This window comes from Adiantum capillus-veneris, chromosome 29 (genome assembly GCF_014529385.1).
Source record: "Adiantum capillus-veneris isolate H3 chromosome 29, ASM1452938v2, whole genome shotgun sequence".
NCBI classification, from domain to species: domain Eukaryota; kingdom Viridiplantae; phylum Streptophyta; class Polypodiopsida; order Polypodiales; family Pteridaceae; genus Adiantum; species Adiantum capillus-veneris.
The window spans coordinates 90,414,451-90,438,973 of record NC_140959.1 but is presented as its reverse complement, the minus strand read 5'-3'; the positions used below and the strand labels follow the sequence as shown (position 1 = coordinate 90,438,973).

The following is a 24,523-nucleotide window of genomic DNA, read 5'->3' as shown; positions in this document are numbered from 1 at the left end:
GCAAAATCGGAGATAAGATTAGTTCCATCCTAGATGAGAACTATTCCACAAATGCTTGACTCAAAAAGTCTTCAAGAGATGCTATCGACACCTGTAACATGCACAATCACCCTGTCTAAACTCTTGAGAGTCAGACCACACTTATGGGAATACATGGGGAAACATTTGGAGAGCAAAGGAATAAAGATTCCTCTTCAGAAAAACCCTACGGTAGAAGAATACAAACGGGAAGGTCAACCCAAAGCCCAACCTGTGCCCATAAACAAGGTCGTAAATTATTGTGAAGGTGAGGAAGGTAATACAACCTTACCTATCGAGTATCGAGATATAAAGATGATAGCTATCCTAGACAGTAGAGCGGGAGTTGCGATTGCTACTAAGAAAATCTGGGAGAAATGGGGCCGTACAACTCTCAGAAAGACGAGAATGAAACTGCAACTCACAGATGGGTATGTAGAGAGACCATTGGGAATTCTGGATCAAATAGTTGTAGCTTCGTGTGTATCTTTGGGGGTGTTTTTCCCTTTTTGTCCGGATTCTTTGTGCAATCATGCAGTATGTGATTCACACCACACCCGTCACAAAACCCAAAAATTTTCACTCTTTCACCTTTGAAAGGACAATTACGCTCCCAATGATTAGTACTTCCACATCTATAGCATGATCCAATTGGTGGTTGATTTTGAGGAGGTGGTCCCATAGGTTGTCCCGCCCTATTAGGATATCCTCTCAAATTGTAGTTCTGGTTCGCAATGAACATTAGCGTTCTTTCGTCCACCAAATATTGATCCCTCGAAGGGTGCTACATACGTCGGTGGTGCCATAGCCTCGTTATTTTTCCATGATTGATAGACTTCATCTGAGTACATATGTGGTTCAGGTTCAGTTACGTAAGGCTCGTTTGGTTCCTCGTACTAAGAAATTTGAGGCGTACTATTTGTTTCTGGTGATGCTTTGTAAGGTTGAACATACCTAATCATGGCCCTATTTTCTTGTGGTAATGGAGGTTATTGACCCAACACAGGTTGAGGTCTGTCTGCTCTTGCTACCATTTTCACATTTGGCCCAACTTGATATCTTGGAGCAGGTGGCTGCACAATCCTCTTTGATTAAGTCTCCACATTCAGATGCTCCACACATCCAAACATGTGCTTTTGTTTGTAACCACACAGGTATTTCTTTTTCGTTCACCGTGGTTGAATCAAATTCTTGCACTGGTGTTTTTGCAACGCCTCTATAAGTGTGATCCTTCATGTTGATTTTCGTTATTAGTTCCTCGTGCCTTAGGTAAATTTGGTCATACCCCCAATCTTGTATCATTTTGAGTTGACGCATGAAAGGTCGCCCCAAAATAATGTCAAAGTTGTTCATTTTTTCGAAATCTACCACGGCCAAGGTGTGCTCATAATTAATTAATTCCACATGAAGCTACAATTATTTGATCCATGATTCCCAATGGTCTCTCTACATACCCATCTGCGAGTTGCAGTTTCATTCTCGTCTTTCTGAGAGCTGGACGGCCCCATTTCTCCCAGATTTGCTTAGTAGCAATCGCAACTCCCGCTCTATTGTCTAGGATAACTATCGTCTTTATATCTCGATACTCGATAGGTAAGATTGTATTACCTTCGTCACCTTCACAGTAATCTCCGACCTTGTTTATGGGCACAGGTTGGGCTTTGGGTTGACCTTCCCGTTTGTATTCTTCTACCGTAGGGTTTTTCTGAAGAGGAATCTTTATTCCTTTGCTCTCCAAATGTTTCCCCATGTCTTCCCATAAGTGTGGTCTGACTCTCAAGAGTTTAGACATGGTGATTGTGCATGTTACAAGTGTCGATAGCATCTCTTGAAGACTTTTTGTGGTGTCGATAACAACTATAAACAACTATAAATATTGTGGGGGTGTTTTTCCCTTTTTGTCCGGATTCTTTGTGCAATCATGCAGTATGTGATTCACACCACACCCGTCACAAAACCCAAAAATTTTCACTCTTTCACCTTTGAAATGACAATTATGCTCCCAATGATTAGTACTTCCACAGCTATAGCATGATCCAATTGGTGGTTGATTTTGAGGAGGTGGTCCCATAGGTTGTCCCGCCCTATTAGGATATCCTCTCAGTTTGTAGTTCTGGTTCGCAATGAACATTAGCGTTCTTTCGTCCACCAAGTATTGATCCCTCGAAGGTTGTGCTACATACGTCGGTGGTGCCATACCCTTGTTATTTTCCCACGATTGATAGACTTCGTCCGAGTACATCTGTGGTTCAGGTTCAGTTACGTAAGACTCGTTCGGTTCCTCGTAATAAGAAATTTGAGGCGTACTATTTGTTCCTGGTGATGCTTCGTAAGGTTGAGCATACCTAATCATGGCCCTATTTTCTTGTGGTAATGGAGGTTGTTGACCCAACACAGGTTGAGGTCTGTCTGCTCCTGCTACCATTTTCACATTTGGCCCAACTTGATATCTTGGAGCATGTGGCTGGGGTGGTCCTGCTAGAGGTCCATACGGCCTTTCTCTCACATAGTTTTTGTTGTAAAAACACTCATCCGTGCCATGGTTTGTCCATTTTTGCTCTATGGCGCACCATTTCAGCACTCGCCCATTCGCAACTGGTGCTTTCGATTGTTGTGTGCACCATGGCGTCGGGTGATCTCCCCCACATATGTCACATTTCCTCATCTGAGGCTGTCTCATCCCCGGATTTGATCTCATATGTTGCTGCATTCTCTTCGTTACTTCCTCTATCATTTGGTCAGCTGTCGGCATCAAAGGAGCCTGAGCCTCTTTCTTGGTAGAGGGTTCACTCTTAATAGATGAAGAGCCACTGGTTACTAAATCAGTATCCTCTAACCCTTCCCCATATGCTTTGCAGTTATCAACAAGATATAGCGCTTCCCTTGTAACCAGTTCAAATGAGCTACAAGCTTTCAAGTGAAGGTCCTTTTTTAAGGTTTCGTTTCTATGTCCTTCAATGAAGAGCACAGACAATCTCTCGTCCTGCGGCAATTCTCTCCCTGGGCATCTCTCGATGTATTGCTTGAACCTCAAGGATGCTTCCTTCACTTTTTCGTTCTCCTTTTGTTTAAAAGCATATATCTGTGATACGGTATTATGATTTATACCCCGTTTTGAGAATTCTTTCGCGAACTCTCGTGATACATGTTCAATATTCAGACAAGTTTCAGGGTTCAAAGGTTGAAACCATGTTAAGGTCGTCCCTTCCAAGGTTAGCCCGAATCCCTCATATTGAGTATGAAAATTAGTGATCTGCTATGCTCTTAAGACTTGCTTGAAGAGTGACACATGGGCGTATGGATCCCCTGATCCACTATACTTCTTTGGCATGCACTTCGCTACCTGGGATGGCCTCATCCGTCTATTGTCTGCGAAAAATCTCAATGCTCCTGTGTCTCGACTTCTCGTACATCATGGGTGTCGTGGGTTGCTCTCGTTGGCTCCCCTGCCACAAATCTACTACTAGGAGGAAAAAGTGATGGTGCTGCTACAAATGTCGGACCTACTGCGGTATGTGTAGAGATAGGAACCGCACTACCTCGATGCGTTGCCATCGATTCTCTGGAATGTAATGTTCCCATGGGGCTTGGCATAAAATAATAAGGTCGACTGAAAGAATCCGCTACATGAGTCCTCTCTCCACCTGTTGCCATCGGGTTTGGCATGACAGTTGTAGGTGCTGGTCTCAGTGGGCTTGGAGTGACATAATAATGGTGGAGCGGTCCACCAAAGTACGTATATCCTTCCAACTCCTTTTTACCGATTGTTGTAATCGCCTTCCATATTTGTCGTATGGAGTGATTTTTGTTTCAGATCCCTCTGCGTATGTGAAGACATAAAGTCTTTTCCACTCCGTCAACTCATCGACGTAAGGTTACGCGCATCTATAATAGAGATCTTCTTCTCCATTATTATATTTGTATAACCCCACGTAGATGTTGTCTGTTTTCACTCTCAAAGTTTCGTTTTCTCGCCTTAACCTCGCATTAGGGAAGCTCATTGTTGGTGCTTTCTCCGCAGGTTCCTCATCTACTTTGGCTTTCGTGCCCATTAATCCCCACTTGTCCACAATGTTAGGATTCATGACTACCATGTACATGATACCTTCGCCATCTAGGTACCTATCTCCTCTATAGCTCACAGGCACTAAGTCCTTGAACCGACTTGGTCTATCTTCTATTTTCACACAGTAGCGGTCCATACCATCTTTGTAGATCTTGGCACCTTGCTTGTTGTCATACTGATACTTGATGAACAATAGCTTCATTGTGGCCGAAGGGTCTAATGGTCCTGCTACCATGTTTTCTCTTTCGTTTAGGTTTAAATGTCCCAAGTGTTCTATGAAATACTCGTAAGATCTCTCTGAAGAAGTATCGAAAATACTCTCTTCTGGGATCGGCTCTAACGGTCGTACTACACTATGGTTTACACTCTCCTCCATTGATAAAACACTTGCTTGATCCGCTAAATTTTGGTGTTGGTTGTTGATTTGTTTTCCCGATCTCAAAAACATGAAGAAAGTGGAATTTTCGATTGAATCCAAACCTCTTACCTGGAAATGGAGTGATCTTCCAACTCACATGCCTGCATGGATTGTTACTTGATCGATCTCTGCAAATGAATACACTTGATGGCTATGAGATCACTGTATCATTCCAACTGTCAACAGATTCAACAACTTCACAATGACTTCAATACAATTTTGCTTGCAGACTATTGACAGTATGTCCAATTTGGGTTTTGACAACTCCTGATATCTTAAATAGTCTAGTCTATGAACGGGTCAAAAATGAGTCAGATATGGGCCAGAGGTACACCGATCGCGATCGTAGTACAGTGCCCAAATTTAATGAAACTTTACCAGCTTGCTCACTAGGATATTTTAAGGCTACCCGCCTGATACTTTTGCATTCAGACTCCTAAAAGTCAAAGCTTTTACCAGTTCTTGGTTGGAAGTGTCTGTTTTTTTGAATCGGTCAGTTTGACTTGATTTTGGTGTTTGATTTGGGATTTGAAAGCTATCTGGGGTTGTCTTGTGTACAAGCTATCCCTCTGTATGGTTTCTTCCCAGTTTTGATAGGTTTTGATCTATTGAAAGTCAATTTCTGTGCCAGTTTAGCAGTTTTTGACTTGGATCTATATTCAGATGGTTTGGTAGGTATTTTGAGGTTTCTGGCTCTAGGTCCTTTAGACTTTTATGTTTGTATACACATGAGGATATCACAGATGGAATCTGGTCAAAATATGGCACTTAGGTACATCGATCGCGATCGTACTTCTGAGCCCAAATTAGACCAAATTTGGCATGCTTGTAGACACTGATGTTTTAAGGCTATCCCCCAAGTCTTTTTGCATTTGGATCACCAAAAGCCAAGATTTTGCACTTTCTGGGTCTGTCAGGCTAGTTTTACCCAAGTGGCCTGATTTCCTTGATTTTTGATGTATTTGGGTGTGGTTGCTTTAGACAAACTTGTTTAGAATCCTATCAGAAAGGCACACAACAAATCTTGTCCAATTCTGACACAGAGGTACACTGATCGCAATCGTAGTACCTGGGCCAAATCTGATGAAATTTTGTCTGCTCCCTCTGACAAGTGTTTCCCAGTGTTTTGTGCTATCACTTTGTGATTTGAATCAATATCAACCCTGTTTGGTCAGATTTTATAAATTTCAGAGTCTTATGGCCTTTTTTGCCAAAGATATGGTTTTCTGGCTTCTCGACTCTAGATTTAGCCCCAAATCTGACTAGAATGTGATTTACTTATCCTACTCCTAAGTACAGAAATGAAAGAACATAAAGAAATGAATCAAACAGAGTAGACAAGATGGATTTCGGGTGAGATTTCAGTACTCAATCGAATTAGAGAAATTGAAGAGCAAAAATGCTTTGAACACTCTCACTCACAGCTCCTTAAATCTCCTAAGAGAGGATCTAGCCAGTCCACTGACTCTAGACTCCACTAAGCTCTAAACCCCTGTCTAGCAGCCTAACTGAGGTGTAAAATGGATTTGTGGATTGATCTTCTTTTAAGGAAGCTAACTGCGCACTCGATCACTCATCACCTAAGGTGCATTCCCCGACAGCGGCGCCAATGTTTGCGGGTCGCCGCGACGGACGTCCATAGCATAGCTCTCACGCATCAACATAAAATATCAATACAAGGGAAGCGACCACGATGAGGCATGGAAACTCACTAGGGTGTCAATCATAATGAAGTGAACTTGATGAGATGCAACTACTATCTCTGCAAGCAAATCATACACACTATAGCCAAGCAATCTACCTATGTCCTTCCACACAACTCTACAGTCGTCACGTCCGTTTACCATGCAAATCATGTCGGAATCGCACGAAGCTTGAAGGGAAGCTACAGGGGACTATGAGGAACATATCCTATCACTGTCACAGCATTCTAGAGAGGTACAAAGATCACGATCGTTCATCCCAAAGTCAGCAAAAATAGCAAACAGATGATCCTAAAGGGTCGTTTTAGGGTTCCTGAAGCCTCTCCTAGGGTCAAAAAAACATAAAATTTGCATATAAACACTCAAAACAACGATTTAAGGCCACAAACTCGTAGTTGAACACTTACGCCGAATCTTGAATGATTACACTTGAATGGAAGAGCAAAGTAAGAGGAACACAATGCAATAAACGAAATTGAATTCGGATTACCGTAGCCACAGTAACGAAGATTACAAGTTGGAGCAAGAAGAAGCTCTCAAACGTACGCTGTCTTCTCAGTTTCTCATCCAAAAAGATAATGTTCAAACTTACAAAATTGACCTTTATAGTTTAGGTCTTTACAAATGGCTTGTCCGGCCAAAAGCTCCTAAACTTCTAACTGGCTCTCTACTATACAATTGCTCCCATAAAAATAATCATAACTTCTTTTACAAGTTCTCGGCTCAGAGAAGCTCTTTTATAAAGGATGAGATTTTTGCAAAAATGTAGATTCCCTGAAAAATGTGACTCTTTCTTTGGAAACCGTAGCTTCGTCATTTCATCCGCCAAACAACAGTTTCGGGTTAGTTTTTGCTAATGCATGCACACTAGGTGTTATGGGCCCTAGTGTTTAGCAAAGGCTGATTTGGAACGGCATGCATATTTCTCAGGTTGTTGCTTATGAAGCATTTTGCACTCTATGTACACTATCTCTATGGGATTACTTTTGGGTCTACTAATCACCAATAAAGGTGATGGCTCGGTTTGGGCGTTTGTGGATTTTTTCAAGTTAGCCACGATGGTTATTTCAAACATTGTTGATTCGTCACCAATTTTATACACTACTGTGATTCCTCGTTTACCAGTCATCTAGGAAGACTGTCTGTAAACCGTGAGGAAAACACACCTCAATACTGTCAGTTATCCAAGGGGAGAGGCAGCTTACAAAGAGTAATCTTGTGCTAAAGGATCTGCTAAGAGCATACGTTAGCACAACACATTTCTGAATAGATGATTTTCTCCCTATTCTAGAATTTGCTTAAGTACGATTTTCGACTTTTGACCACCTCTTGTGGTGCGGTTAGAGATTGTGTCAATACTTTCATACGTCAAGGACTTACCAGGTGTGCTGACAAAGTATGTTGGCAAGTAACCTTCCTTAGGGATGAACCTTTAGTTCTATGTGTTCCAATATGTTCAAAAGTCTGACATAAGGACACACCCTACAATAATTCTTCGTAGCTATGAAGCTTTTTAAGATACTCACGCGAGTTGGAAATCTGGCTCTCAACTTCATGGACAGTTGCGCCAAGGTTTCCTTGAATTATTCCAGTACCTTCAAAAGATCTGAACACTGGTTATGCCTTTGGACAACTCTTAGTTATGGTCCTCCTTTACAGTACTCAAGTGAGTTATAAATGGAGTTACCATTTTGACCCAAGTGCTTGCAAACGGACAACAATGTTGAAAATCAAGATGTTGCTCTTGGTTTCATTGAACCTCCTCATTGTATCACGTATCAGTGGGCTCCCGTATAGGCTACCAACACAGCAAACATCATTCCTCTTATGAAGATATCACCCCTTTTGTTTTCGAGGATGAAAAATCTTCTTTAAGGGGGGAGTAATGTCAGGACAAGGGTCCTGTACCCTAAGAACTAGGATAGTCATGGACTACGGACAAGGTTCAGGCTAGGCAGTGTGGACAGGGGATCCGTCTAGGGCAAGGGGCTAGGAGCCCGCCTATATAAAGGGAGGTTGGGAGGAGGGTCTCAAGGTCTAGTTCCCTAGTTCTTACAAATGGAGCAAGGATTCGTCTTCGTAATCAAGCCAAGCAAGTACGAGGTACATATTTTTCAAGAAATTTTTGATGTTTTGTTTTTCACTACATTGTACAATTTGATAGGTCAAATTGGCGTGGAAATTGGCAATATGTTTGCAAGTTATTTCTTCCTTGGCATTACAAGACAACTGGTTACAACAGGACAACCAGTCTCACATGAAGCACGGCTTCATCTTCGTGCTAAGATATTGTCCATTGACTTGGCATCAAGGGCATGGGCACACAAGTTTGGAAAACTAGTATGATCAAATTTTTTTTTTCATTAGCGTAGTGACATCATGTTATGATGTATCACTACCACTGCAGAATGTGCAAGGCACTTATGGTTTTGGCTCTCGCACTTCAAACCGTCATAGTAGCCAAGAGATTACAACATTACATGCAAGGAATGCTAGCCAAGTGGACTGAACTCCACCACAACATGGATTACGCTTCCACTATAACATCAGAAACCTTGTCAAGGACAAGATAAGTTTTGCATTGTTTCACATACTTTTGGTTGCTGTCAACACACAACAACACGACGAAGAACCAAAAACAAACACGACCCTGCAGGGTAGGTGGGTCAGGATATGTTTTTTTTTTTTGGTTACCTCGCTCGATGGTGGTATGCTTAAAGGATAAGCTGCCCATCTCGGGAATAAGATGCCTAAGAGCACACATTCTGGGCACACACTCTAATAATTTAAGGAAAGTTCCTCAACCCAGCATGCTTTTCTTCTCTCTCTTTCTTTTTTCTCTCTAAAAATAATGAAAACTTTTTAAGAAGCTTTCGATACATGTCTAACTGGTGAGTCAACCCGAGACAAGGTGCTCTAACTCTCAGCCAAAAATTGGGCAAGATGCCATTCAAATCAGTCTTCATCGGTTCCACGATTGAACACTAATTTCCATAACGGCTATGAGCCACACACGCTGGGTAAGATTCATTGTCAGATTTCGGGTATGACCCAACTGTTGGAATTCCTTGGTGCTTGTTCTTCAGATCGAACAGATCTACTCAGTGGAATACACATCGAATACCTCGACGTTAATGGACAAGCAAGAGTCTTGCCATTACGGATGTTTAGGGTGTCATTTTTGCAGTACATGGAGTTAGTGTGACGCTCAAGTTGAGTTTAAATTTGAAACTCACATCAGTTGATGTATACCACGGAATCTAGAGGCAACAAACAATTGCGACAGCACGGCTGTTGATACGAGCTATGCATATCACTTGTGTGGATTTCTTGCTCTCTCTATAGCACTACGAGTGTATATGGCATGTTCGAGTTCCCTTGCCCTTTCAACAAGGTACTAAGAAAGGGTAAGATTATTCAATGATATCTTGTTAAGTTTAAGAATTATCATTTTAAATATGCTAGATGGATGCAAGGAACCTAGCTTAAGGATAATATGAACCTTGTCAATGCTTACACTTCTAAGCAAGAAGAGTGATGATAAGGTTGGCTATGCAAGGTTGGCTATGCTAAGCAAGAAGAGTGATGATAAGTGAGGAACTATTTCTTTCTCCTATGAATGATTCTTCTTCCTCTTTCCTACCCTCGTTCTCCACTAGCTCTCTCCACCTTCGAAGGTGTTTGAGGCCTTGGGACTGAGGCTTGGGATAGTTAATGCTTTGTGCAAATTTTATGTTATGCTCGTAATGCATGAAGCTTTCCATATTCATAGCATCACCAAGGTCACAAGGAGCACAAAGATTATATTGTACTAAGTCTTTCTTGATGGGAGAATCTATAATACAAATGCCTTTTGGAGGGGGGACCGTCTCCAAGTAAATCCAGTCCTCAACTATTGTCACGTTCTCTAATACTCTCTCTCTTGTAAAAGTATTGTTCATGCCAAGTTAATTAAGTACTATGTTTATGTTGCTACTATCAATTAAGTTCACCCTCTATGTTCTCAAAGTGATCTCACAAAAATGCTCACTCTAATTCTCTTAATTCCGCTATTCTCAAAGTTCATAGGTCATTCTCATTTCACCCTCTCTCTTTTTCCACACTCTCTCTCTCTCTCTCTCTCTCTCTCTCTCTCTCTCTCTCTCTCTCTCTCTCTCAACGTACTCAGTTGCTGGCTGCAGGCCATAGTCCACATTGCTAGATCATGGTGCTACTGCTACATGTCGAAGGGGGAGGGGACCTCCCCCTTTTATAACAATACTAGTTTGGTTGAAGGCTCCGCTGCCTCTCTCTCTCTCTATGCGCACTAAGCACTAGGATGCACAATGCAAAGCACACCACCGAAGCTGGTCGGAGCAAGGAAAACACACCATGTGTTAGGGGGAGGGAGCCGGAATCCCTCTGCCCATTTTAGATAGTATAGATAGATAATCAATAACTAAGCCTTGCCTGACCATGGCTTAACTAAAGCTTGTGACCATAGCCTTTAGCCTTAAGACTTGCAATCTTGGAAGGGAGTGCCCAGCTCTACTCCTAAAACAAAACAAGGTGAAGGATCATATTGGCTTGCTAAAGACCGGGGTCCAAGATAAGTGTTCAGAATGTTTCTATCCAATTTCTTCCTAGCATGCACAACGATTCAAGCTCAAGGTAGAAGAATGTTTGAAGGCAAGACTAGTGACTGTCATATGTAGGTTAAGGTGTCACTACAACAAAAAAAATTGAGAAGCCTTTAATGGATCACTAGGGTGGTGTGCAAGCCATGTAGGGAATTGATGGTGGGAAGTTATTTTTTAATGTGGATCACCTAGAAGTCGGGAATTTGGGTGGCCGCAGAGTGCCCATTGCCCTTTAACTAGGCATTAAGTGAGGAGTAGAAATCATGTCCTAATTATCACCATCCATCATGTGCACCTAGAATTTGTAGATTGTTATTGGACTTTTATTCCCATGCGTGTTAATGTGGGCTTCTTGGTGTGTTCTTATGCCATGGAAGTTTGATTATTTCCCTGTAAATTTATGGGAGCAGAGCAAAAAGTTAGCGTTTTGTAACAAATTTTCTATACCCCATCTTTTAGTCGTGAATTCCTTTACAGTGCCTCATAGTAAAGCTTCTTTGTTGTTATTGTATAGGCTTGATATGAGCACAAGCTTATTTTTTAGTTAAGAAACCTGCATGTTTTCTCTCGTTCTCAATCTCCTCATAAATGCATGCAAAGATTCCCATGAGCTAGGCATTGTATGGGTAGATCGGGATGCAGTTTTCTTGAATGATTCAAGTTTGTATAATTGGCTTGCTAACATAAATTTTAAAGGCTATTATTAGGTACATGTAGAGCTCTTGCCCAATGCCCACTTGCTTAGAAGGTGACACACATCAGAAACCCAAACTTTGAATACGTGTTAAGTAGCTTATAGTTTACATCCTTGATAAATCAATCTTTGAAAGGTTCTCTACTATATTCTATTCTAGAAGCCTCCAACAAAGTAGCCTAGTAAAAGTAGAGCTATATATCATTCTAAACTAGTAGTAAAATGGACAAATGTAAACTATGAAACTTCTATACATGGTCTTTTTCTAGCACCCTCCTCACACCTTCATGGTAGTTGTACCAAGCCCCAACACAGCTGGATCAAGTAATCAATAAAACCCCATAACATTGGCCGAATTGAGCCTCTTACCTTAGTGAGTATGGTACTATTGCTACTTGCAAACCTGACGCTTGCAATTACTCCTACAAATCTGTATACACGTGCAAACTAAATGACTTGCATGCATTTTTTAAGTAAGTGGAAACTGCAACTGTAGGAAGAGGCGTAATTGTCATGAGGCATCCTGCAGTAGATCACGATGAGTGAAACAAACATTAACGTTAGGCCATGTTGGAATTGAAACATCAACACTGCAATAGGGTCAAAGGTGTTGTAGCTATGGCAAAGAGCATGGAGAGTAGAGGACCAAGCTCCAAGGCAGTAATAAAGGGGGTATCAGGTGAAGTCTTTCAAAATGTTGGGATACTTACCATCATCTCATGCCTTTGTAACTCAGAATCAAGAAAATTCCCTTTTAAAAAATTACAAGAATCATAGTTGAACAATCTGGAATGAGTAACTATGTAGCAGTCACAGGATTAAACTATCAAGAAGTTTTATTGAGTCATTTCGTGTTGAAGAAAAAAATATTGAATGCTCTATGATTCATGTTTTAGGTGCTCATGCATATCAATACATACTTGAAGCTTATGTCTTCAGAATACTTCTTAATATATCATCTCTAGAAAGATCTGATTATCACAACAAGCATTCAACTTTTCCCCACACTCCATTAAAGATGTTATTTAGGTATACAATTGAAGACGCCAACAATGTATTAAAATATGTTGATCCTACCTATAATGGCATAGAGGCTTTTCCACAAAGGATGTTGTTGCTGATATTGGATCTGAGGTAAGCTACTCTCTACTACTTGACAATTGCTTCTTCACAACCGTGACTTCATCTATTTCATTGCTAGGAAGTACAGGAGCCCATCCTTCCTCGAGAAGCCCATTTATAGTATCGTTGAAGTAGGGGAACACAAAAAACAACTAGATGTAAACACATGAAATCTCAATAGATTGATAAACGGAATTGATACTGTACTTTGCAATAATGTGGCTCAAAGAGCACACATCCACGGGTCGTTGGCCACCACCCAAAACATCAAGTTGTATGCCTCATGCTTAAGAGCATGTAGAGTTTGAGAAAAACCTCTTACACCATCATCGCCCACCTACAATAGAGAGCTGAATATTCAAGAATTCAAGAAAAATTCCAAACTTGAATGCAATTTGTATGGGGTGGGGAATGGTCGTGTGCAAAAGACCATTCCTTGTAATATGTGTAGCCACATTATATGGCACTCAGCACATAGAATTATGAATTGGATGCAGCGATGACTCACCTCAGCTACGTCAACATCTACAACGTAGCATCTCTCGTCATGTCCTCCATGGCATGCAGCAGCTTTCACGAAATCCATCACATTAAGGGCACACAAACTCCCTTGCAAACCAGTGCAAAAAACAAGCACCTCATTAACACCTTCTTCCACATGCTGCAGACAAAGGACGACGCGCAGACTCCAAAATGCAAGGCACAAAAGTGAGAGAATCTAAAACTAATTACTTCACCATGTGTCATCCAGACCTTCTCTCCCACGGCTAGGAATTGCACCAAATTTTCGACCCAACATTAAGGCCTTCTTCTGCAAGCCAAAAAAGAAGCATATCTGATCAATGTTTGATACACAGCTAAACAAGTTGAAACTAAGAATTGACTTGGAAGTCTCTTTCCATAACTTAAATACTTGATACACAGCTCAACAATTTGAAACTAAGAGTCAACTTAGGATTTTCTTTCCATCCATAACTTAAATACTTCACTAAGGGGTAACATGCCCTCTTCGTTTCAAAACCTTGCATGTCTGTTATGCCACAACAACTAAGCTAGAAAAGGGGGGGAAAGGATTCACACCAAAAACATCAGTAAAATTGTAGTGTCCCTTGTAGGGCGGTAAACGATACCATGCTTTTCGATCGATCATACACAAGAGGCACCAAGTAAAAGGCCTCCTTCCGATGGTCACCATACATATTAGCGATCATACAGATAAGACCCCTAGAGGATATAATCTTCTTGCTCCATGTATATTGTTTGGCGTACTTTTTAGAGAAGCCCTTGGAGGGGTAGGGAGGTGTGTGTGCAACCTCTACCGAGTCTGCTGCAATGACATCTTCACACTTCTCATGAGGTGGACCACTTGCATCAAGAGGTAGCTCCCACACAGCAAAACCTGCCTCAATCCCTGTCGAATCCGGGAAATTGAAGTACAGTCACAAACACCCGACCCGTGTGCCTAAAAAGGATGCTCGCCTCATTTCCCTTTGTGTAAGGACATCCTCTGAGTAGTTGACTGTATCAATTCAGCTCCACATTGTAAGCCAAAACGGTCATAATTGCATTAAACACTCAGCATCTGCATGCAAAAATAGTGTAGAGCACCAGTCAACAAAAGGCTTTTCGAACCTCAAAGTCGCCCTACAAACGTCCATTCTTATGGACTTGTCGCGTATGCACATGGACCAACTTCAATCACCATGGACTCTCCACCGTCCACCTAGGGCGCCCGCGGTCGACCTTAACCACGGATTCTCCCCGCCGCACAATCGTGAGGTTGTTGTCATTGAATGCACCATGAGCTAGCATTTTCATTCCAGAAATTAGCTTGCATCATGGTCGTCCATGTGGACGGCCCATGGTAAAGTACACCTAACCAGACTCAATACTCTTTGTTTATTTTTTATTTTATAGCAAAACTCACAATTGTGAGTGAATTATATGGATCATCCCAAAAATTTACAAGAACTTGCCATGCTCTTGCATAGCCGACTCAACACTAAGGCCTTTTCTTCAGCAGGCCAAAAACTTGCAATCTTGTCCCATTTTGGATGAACTTTTGATTTGCTGTCTTCTATGAATAAGAAAGGGTATCAATATATTGGATAGGCTATATGTCCCTTCACCAAAAACTGCTGGTACAATTCACACGAGGAGCAGTATTGAAAATGGGGACGGTCCACGGGCATGGTACGATCAAAACCAGTGGTTTTGAAGAGGCGAGTTTCGGACAGGGAGGGGAGCAAATGGGGACGGTCCACGGGCATGGTACGATCAAAACCAGTGGTTTTGAAGAGGCGGGTTTCGGACAGGGAGGGGAGCAAATGTATTGGAAACTGGAGCGGACTGCCAAATTTATATAAAGTAGAAAGAGGTGAGGGTTTTCCAACACTGACGCAAAACCACCTGGGGACAGGCTTTAAACGGGAGCCGAAACCACTTGGCTGGTAGGTGAGAGAGAGAGAGAGAGAGACCCCCCGGCCTTGCCTTCTCACTGTGGACAGAGTCACATGTCATGACATAGCCGGCCCCTTAGTGATGATTTTCAGCTCTTGCTGCCTTTTACAGGACCACTGTGTTTCCTCTTTCCACCATAAAGCAACACCGTATCTATCTCCTAGCCTTTCCTTCCCTGCCCTAAACCTGCAACGTCTCGTCATCTCTCTCGGCGCTCTTGCACCCCCCGTTTCCATCTCTCTGCGCATTAGGTTTTCAAGATCGCCGTCTCTCTCTCTCTCTCTCTCTCTCTCTCTCTCTCTCTCTGCAGCTGATTGGCCCCGCCTCCATTCCCTGCTGCTTCACCTGCTTTCATGGCGCTGCCTGCCTCCGACGCTGACATGGTCGACACAGACAAGGACGACGGCAGCAGTCACAGCCTTACGCTTGAGCTACGCCAGCTGCACGCTCCCCCTGTCGATGCGGGAAAGCTCGTCGATGATGATTTCATCGACAACAGCAAAGGCGCTAGTCTGCTTCGCCATCGCACCTGCACGTACGAACGAAAGAGTAATGAAGGGGCGAACAACACGCGATCCGCCGGGACAAGCCGCGGCAAGATCCAGATTAGGCCTATTGAGAACACCACCAGCAGGCAAGTCACCTTCTCCAAGCGTAGAAGTGGCCTCCTCAAGAAAGCGCACGAGCTGTCTGTTCTTTGTGATGCTGAGATCGCACTCATCATCTTCTCCAGCACTGGCAAGCTCTTCGAGTATTCAAGCTCCAGGTGCCCTTCCGTTCTCCCGCGAGAGAGAGAGAGAGAGAGAGAGAGAGAGAGAGAGAGAGAGAGTCTTCAGTGCCATGCAAATGTTCGATCGCTAGCGCCAAACCCGCCTGACATTGCATATTTTTTTTCTCAAACCTTACCTTTTGAAGCACATTTTGTGAATATTTCTATTGGTTAACCGTTAGACGGACAGGTTCTCATTGCTCAAGCCAATATCCAATCGGCTCATGTAACCAAGAGAAGTTTTAACAAGCAGGAACAATCCAATCAGAGCTCGTATAGGCTAGGACCTCTCCTACTACCTCCTCTCCTACACCAGCAGATAAATTTAGGCCTATGTCACACTGGGACAGGCACGAGCAAGCCAAACTTAGGCGGCGGCAGTTTATTGGCTGCGAAAAAAAGCTGCAGATGGCCTGACAATGCGCGCCCTAGACTGCCTGGCCAAGTTTGCAAAGGTGTGGCCAACCGCAAAAAGAGCGCGCGCGAACTCAGCTGAGAGGATTTGATCTCTGACGGACAGCGGAGAAGCCGAATGCCTTTACATTTGGCTACGACCCATTTGCTGGAAAAAGATGCATAATTTTAAAGTATGGCCAAGTGTGTGACATGGACCAGCCGCCCATACTTCCAAGGAGGAGGCGGATGCCCGCCCTAGTGTGATAGGGGCCTTAGAGCGTCGTTGATTTCGAGAACTTTGAACTTTTTAATGGCTATAGCCTACCACTGCTGCCACATCAGCAACAACGCTCAAAATTTATCATCGCCCTCTCCTAGTCTTTGCATGATGGGAGAGAAAGAAGGGAAGAAGAAGAGAAGAGAGAAGATAAGTTTTAACGCCATAGAAACAATTTGAAGAGACTTCAAAATCTGTCGGGCGAGTTTTGAACTCGAGACCTCCTAGTGGCCAATCCAATTTGATATCTCCAAGACTTGATGATAGAAATGTTATTCAAATTTCAAGGTTTCTCTTCTTATTGACACTCAAAAGATCGTTTTGAAATATCTTTGCTATGAGGTAGAAACCCCAATGAACAAGAATAAATGTTTGCAAAAATGAGAGGTTTCCTTGATGTACTTGAAGCCTTATTTCTCATCTAGCTGGAAAAGATTATTCGATTAGTTGAGTTTTAATTTTTGAATATCTTCCTAATAGAGGAATAAATTTTCAAATTTTTTGTTAAACAAGTTGTAGCACATGAAAGGAATATTAAGAGCTTGTTGGGACGCAAGCTTGGGATTCCTGATAAAGTCCACGTTAAGGAGTTAAGTCCTGCCATTCAATATATTACAATATGTCTCATACTTATCAGATGATGTACCAAGATTTCCAATTCGAGAAATTTATCACATAACATAGTAATCAATTTCTCTTGTAGTTTAATAAAATTTTCTGTTTCATTAGTGATGGATTTGATCAAATTGAAAGATATCCACTTTTTATACGTCACCTCTTTCTTCTAACTCTTATTTTTTTAAAATCTATGTGAAGGAAACTCTGATGAGATTTTTAAAACTTTCTTATTGAATATTAGATATTGAGTTCAAGGATATTTTTCTCTTTTCATATATATATATATATATATATATATATATATATATATATGGAGAGAGAGAGAGAGAGAGAGAGAGAGAGAGAGAGAGAGAGAGAGAGAGAGAGAGAGAGAGACTATTACATATCCAATAGTATATGTAATATCGAATGTCGTTGATACATTTAAAAAACATGGCAACCATGAACAAGTTTGGAACCAATTTTTAGCCCATCTTAATTTTATATTTATCAACCTTTCTTAGCCTCCTTAAAAGTTTGAAGCAAAATCATAAGTTTTTATAGGTTTCTTTGAGCAATAGTTTGCTTTTATAGGGTTATAGAAAATTTCTACAATACGAAAATAGATAACAATATGAGTACTATATTCGACTTTTTCTAAATTGAAATCAAGGAAATGTAGATCCCAAAGAAGGAGAGATCTCTCTTGATCTCTCTTAAGTGCTCAAAATGTAGATTTTAGATGTTGTAATTGATAATGATCATATTATACCTTCAAACTTAGAAGAGGAAGAAGAGAAAAAAGAACTTGGTGATATCTTGTTGCTAAATAAATGATAGCCATACACCATGATTACTTTTTGAGTAAGTCATGCACTAGCTTGTATATATTGGCGTAAAAATCTATTTATAGAACTATGATTTTTAAGAAGTGAGATGTGTAGTAATGCATTCCTTTATTGCACTACGTATAAATGATGTGAAAAATTGCTTAGTACTAGGTTGGATATGGGACACTTCCATATCCTTCTATGTCCTCGTGAACAATATTCTTGTATTATTTGAGGAGTTTTAAAAATAAACTTTCAATGTGATGTACCCACAAAGTTGGCTTATGAGCTGAAAGAACTAGATATTTGTTTGGGCAACTAATTTCACCTTTAATCTTATTCTTGTAAAGCATTTCTCAAGCTAAACTGTGCTAAAAACTTGTGCTATTTTTGGCTTTTTTTCAAAGGTTTGTACTTACAATACATAAAAACTCATCTTTGTGAGATCTATAGTATTGGAGAATTACTTTTAGTAGTTCTTAAGATGTTTGCATGCTTTCAAGAAAAATAAAATGGTTATTACTAAAGTTATGGCCTAAAATACACAAATTTTTTAATCCTTGTTTTTGTCAAATTTCAGATTTCCATGATTTTTAAGAGACTTCGATAAAATCCTAAGATAATTTAAGTTATGTCATAGCTACAAAGAATGGCCATTTTTAGGTCACTGTTTCTCGTTCTCGTTTTGTGTTTTGTTTCATTTTTTTGTTTCGGGTAACTGTAGATTATGCACGTGAATTTCATAAGATAAAACTATTCTTTCTTGAGTTTTGGGATACCCAATACCCCATACAACAAATTATACAAACATGGTTGAGTTTTTTGATTCAACAAGAATTAGAACCATTCTACGTTAACAACTTTAATCTTTACAGTATTGCTACTTTCAATGATAAGATATGCAAACTTTGTAGCTTATATACATGTCTAATCGTGATCTCTAAATTTTCTTATATATTAAGCATTTTCTAGTAGATTTAAAAGATCAAAACGTGGAGCACAAAATTTTCATGTTTGTTGTTTTGATACTTTCGTATATTATGCCCAAAATTATCAATGGTAAATTTTTTAATTTTTTTTAAAGTGGTCCGTAGCTACTTCTGAATATAAAGGCCCATGTGATCTAAAAAAACATGTACTTAGCAGCACCAACAAGCATGGCTATGTAAATTTTGATGAGAAAAAAAATAACTTTTTTGAACCTTGGTTCTTTGTCCCAAACTAAAATCGGTTACGCTAGAACGACGTGGTATGATCACTACTAATTCATTGAAATTTATGAAAAAAATTATAATATGGCCTAGAAAAATCCTCAACCTTCTTAGTGTGCAATTGATTGCAACAAATTCTCTTTTTGAGTGATGTTATGGCATATCAAATTTGGAGGCTCATCATGACCAAATAGTGAAGAATTTTCAAAGTTGCTCATTTTCTCCATAGGTAATGGTATCTTAATTTCACACATAAGCAAGGATTTAAAAAAAAGAATGGATCTTGTATGAGTTTGGAGGGTTTTTTCAAAATCCTAAAATGACACTTTTATGTCTTGTTAGGCTACCAACCTAGAAGTTATTTAAATTCTACAAAAGTTATTTAAATTCTGCAGAAAAATGAAAATTATCTACAATATTTTAAAGATGTGCTTGTAGAATAGATTATAGATAAAATACTTACAGAGTTAATGAAAGATTATGGGTATGATATCATGATCACTATTATAAAGGCTAGCAAGAATTGACACACATGGAGAATGGTTCCTATGAAAAATAAATTATACAAGAGAATCAATTAAAAGTCTTAATCCATCAATTCTACGTATATCCTATACACAACATGTATATGTTCAAAACTTACCATCCAAAAATTGTAAGAACCATGTTAATATATCAAGGTATATCTTGGGGGAGTCACTACAGAAAAAGATGCCTATCACGTTGTCAAGAAGTGTGTAGTGCGGCTAGGAAAGCGTCGGCCTCTAATTGTGAGGTTTCGAAGCAAATGGAAGAACCTTTGAAGCTAAAGATACAATTAAAAAGACAAGAACTATAGCCATGAAATCATCACTCTAGGAAACATTCAGTATCCATTCAAAAGTCTTGTGTTGATTTGGTGTAGCCTCACTCTTAATTACACAAGTGCAGTGCTCTTTTGCCCTAATAAAACCTTAAATTTATACTTCAATTCATCATCGTGACCATTTCATGGGACCTTCAAACTTCATTAGACACTCAACTATTTTAAGAGAAAAAACCCAAATTGGTTGTCTCATAATCTCAAACATGGAGTGAGGAGCACACGCTTGCACTAGTACGTTGACTTGGAACTCCTTTGTTAGATATGCAAAAGGGCTCCATTTTGGCTCTTTTAACTCACTCAGTTTGTGAAAGGATAAAATCATAGCTGATGTGGTAGCTTGAGCTATTTTATACTAAATTTGGGCTATTGTTTACCATTTTATAGCAAATGTTAGCCGTTTTTAGCCCAAAAATTTACTTTTTAAAAAAAAAGTCTAAATGAGTGAAATTTTTTTCTAAATTTGTAGAGAAATCCAATTCAATTGAAATTTTATGTTGGATTTTATTTTTTAACTTGGTAAGCACTTTGGATACATTTTTTACGGCCACCCGTGAAACTTGTTATTTTTTGTTCAGATTGTTGACATTAAACTTTCTAGGCAAAACAAGCGTGCCACTTTCAAATATTTGATATTTGTATATTTATGTAAGTCAACAAACATGTTAATCTCATTTTCATCTTCAATAAAGTCTAGCGCACCATCCTCTCTTCCTGCGTTCTCGTTCATAGCATTTTCATCATGATTCTGATTTTGACTTTCTTGTGAGACAAAGAGCTCTGTGTCAACTCTTTTGAACACCTCGATCCTTTTTTTGGTAATAAAATTCTTCATTTCTATCTCATCTTACTCGTGCAAATATAAGTTGCATTTTCATATACATGCTTAATCACCTGAGGACCAAACCATACGAGACCGCAAGGGATATTTGAATGCCACTCTTCACCCAGTCATAGTCTCCTATAGGTTCCCTCTAGCCGCATTCAGACCGGTCCATGGCCTTTGGTCCTTGGCCCTTACATTATTTGCCCTTGAAGTAGAACTTTTATCCTTGTAAACAAAGTGGTAAACTTCTTCATGAGAATACTAATGTTTTTTCAACTGACACCTTCTTAAAAGTTTGTCTTTCCACTTGACCAATGTTTATTGATGTATATCATGAGTATGTAAATAATGATAATCCAGGTTCAATGAAATCAATCAAAATCTGGGGATTAGCATTGTCATCTTTATTTCAGCGCATTGTCATCTTTATTTAAGCGCTTACGTAAAGGATATACATGAAATATCGGATGAATATGAGAGTGCATATGTAATAGAGTTTGTAGGCCATTTAAACAATTTTTGAGTATCTTAAAAGGCTTACAATATCTCATAGATAATTTATGTATTAGCTTAGTCTTCAAATTGTTTAAATACTCTGTTATACGTAACAATATCTCCTCTTTTCGTGAAGGTAACTTGTCGACGTTTCTTATAAACGTACTTTTTATTTTGTGCTTGTTGATTATTCTGACAAGCGAGCCTTAGTATTTTCATATGGTCTTGAAGAAAACCTTCGTTCTGTTGAAGCTTTTCACTCGCCATATCACCGTAACTGGTGACCTAAATTGAAAATGGTACACGAACATAGAAGGATTAAGGCTCAAAGCATGTTTCACTTTTTGCACCTTTTGGTGTTACCACTTGCAAAAAGTGGGGACCAGTAAAATTTTCATAAATTTACTTAAAAATTGGCGCTCCTTATACTTTTAGATTCTCCTTAAGAAGAGCTATCTATTGATATATATATAATATGATAGGTGATATTTTGTATGAAGTGTGAGAATGGGTTCCCAAAGTACTAATTGAAGTAGTGTCCAAGACACCCAAAAGTGGTACCACCTATATATGGTGTGACCTTAAAACCATTCATGACATGCTTAACACTCTTGTAAGTAAACTTGAGAATAGGAAAATAATATTTTCAATTTGAGAGCTTCTTGCTAACGTACGCTTATAGCATATTCTCTAGTACTAGGCTGACTTGTTCAGTTTGACCATTCGTTTTAGGATGATCTGTAATACTTATGTTGAGTTGTGTATCGAATTGTTTAAATATAACCCTCTAAAAGTGATTGTTAAACGTGGAATCACAAACACTCACAATGTTACTTGACAACCTATACAACCTGTACATATCTTTTGTAGATAACTCAGCTGCCTGGAGTCTTAACTCTAGATTTGATTGGAATAAACTTAGAAAGTTAAGTCAATCAATCTACGATCATCCATACCAAGTCATGGGCTCGTACAATGATTGGTAAACCTATAATAAAATCCATAGAGATACTTTCTCATTTATCATTAAGACTCTCCAATGAATGCAAGAGACCTCCTACCTTCAGGTGCTCTACTTTATTTACTTGATATTTCTAATGACGCAAAACATAGTCTTGAATATAGCTGTATAAACCTGGCGAGTAAAATTGTTGTCTTACAAGAGCATAAGTTTTCTTAATGCCTTGGTGTCTTGTACTTTGACTGTCGTGACACTCATAAAGAAAATTAGGTACCAAAAGACCACGTCCATTGGTACACACTCTCTCCTTGTGGAGTAGATACCCATCATTGATGGAAAAATTCTTTAATCCCTAGAGCTTATCACTCAAATGAAGAGAACCGGGTGTGGCGGTTAAAGATACATTACTAGCATTGGAGTGAGAAGGATCTCTCATTTTTAGATGGCAACACTCTTTGGAGCAAAAACTCACTTTGAAGTTAGGTAAAAAGAATAGAGTTAATCCCAGGCATGTGACTAAGAGTATCAACTACCATCTTGAATCATCTCTTACAATATCAAAGCTTTGCATCATACGCCCGAAGAACCTCAATCTACATGGTCTTTCAACCCTTCAATAAATTTGTTGTGTAAACTATTTTATGCTTTCATGATCAAACACAATCTCAAATTGAGCTCCATATGAATAATTCTGCCATGTCTTCAAAGCAAACACAATTACATAGTGTTTTCTTTTTTAAGCAAAATAATTCGATTGTGTTGAATCAAGATTCTTACTTTCAAATGTAATTGGTATTTCCTCTTGCAAAAGGACTTCTCTCATAGCATGACTACTAGCATTTGTTTTTAAAATGAACGGTCTCAAAGGATTCACAATAGCTAAAATAGGAGCTATAGTTCTTAAGAGTATCAAGACTTTGATGTTGAGCTTCACTTCACTGGAAGGTTTTTCCTTTGTCTTTCATTTGGTCCATCGTTGGAACAAATATGAACATAGTTTTGAACGAACCTTAGATATAAACCTACAAATCCTAAGAAAATTTATAACTCTTCTAGGTTTCTGGAAGAAGGTCACCTTTGAATGATATATCCACTTTGTATTGATTCATGTGTAGCTCGTTAGCTGGAATAACATGTCTTACGTAATATATTTTCTCCTTGAAAAAATTACACTTTGTTTCTTTGGTATATAACTTATTTTCTCTTAACAATTTAAATACTTGCTTTATATATTGTAAGTACTCTTCTTCAGAGGTACTATACACTAAAATATAATAAAGAAAACGATAACAAATTTATCCAAATAGGATTTCAAGACACTTTTCATAGCATCATGAAATTTACGGACGTATGAGTTAACTCAAAAGACATAATTAAATATTCAAAATGTTTAACCATATTTGGAATGCAAGTTTAGATATGTCCGCCAAACCTAATGTATAGCAAGTGATACTTTGATCATAAATTATTCTACATAATTATATGAGCATAGGTGAGCTTATCAAATAACTGTTTTACTCTTGATATGTAATGGAAATGGCCTATGAATTTAGAGAATAGCGGAATTAAGAGAATTAGAGTGAGAAAATTTGAGAGCATAGATAATAGACTTAATTGGTAGTAGCAACTTAATCATAACACTTAATATCATAACACTTAATTAACTAAGCATGAGCAATACTTTTGCAAGAGAGAGAGAGAGAGTTTAGAGAATATGACAACAGTTGAGGATTGGATTTATGTGGAGTCGGTCCCCCCTCCAAAAGGCATTTGTATTATAGATTCTCCCATTAAAAGAGACTTGGTACAATACAATCTTTGTGTTCCTTGAGACCTCTTTGGCAGTATGAAGGTGGAAGCTTCATATACCAAGCTTTTGCATAATATCAATAATCAATCTTAGCTTGAAAACAATCAAGAACTTGTGAACATCATTAGTCTTTGTGTTTGCTATCATTTGAGTGTATGAAGATGTATATTTTTATGCATCAACTTGTGCCTAAAGCAACAATTAATCTTCCTTGCAATACAATTAATCTACTTGCATTAACTAACTAATCTACTTGCAATAAACCATTAGCCTTCTTGCAATAAGCATAACATGCACTTTGTGGAAAGCATTAACTATCCCAAGCCTCAGTCCCAAGACCTCAAACACCTTCGAAGGTGGAGAGAGCTAGCAGGGAACGAGGGTAGGGA

General features: G+C 39.4%; 1 protein-coding gene across 2 annotated transcripts in view; it reads left to right on the top strand.

Annotated features, from left to right (window-relative positions):
• Positions 1-15,175: 15,175 nt before the first annotated feature.
• The window catches only part of LOC147419568 (agamous-like MADS-box protein AGL11), a 101,399-nt gene continuing 92,051 nt past the window's right edge, over positions 15,176-24,523 (top strand). The window contains exon 1 of one of the 2 annotated variants that reach the window (XM_086505294.1): positions 15,176-15,866. In XM_086505294.1, the coding sequence (XP_086361420.1) occupies positions 15,454-15,866 (413 nt within the window). In that variant the 5' untranslated portion in view covers positions 15,176-15,453. The remainder of the gene's footprint in view (positions 15,867-24,523) is intronic. The other variant, XM_086505295.1, reaches the window with a different exon arrangement.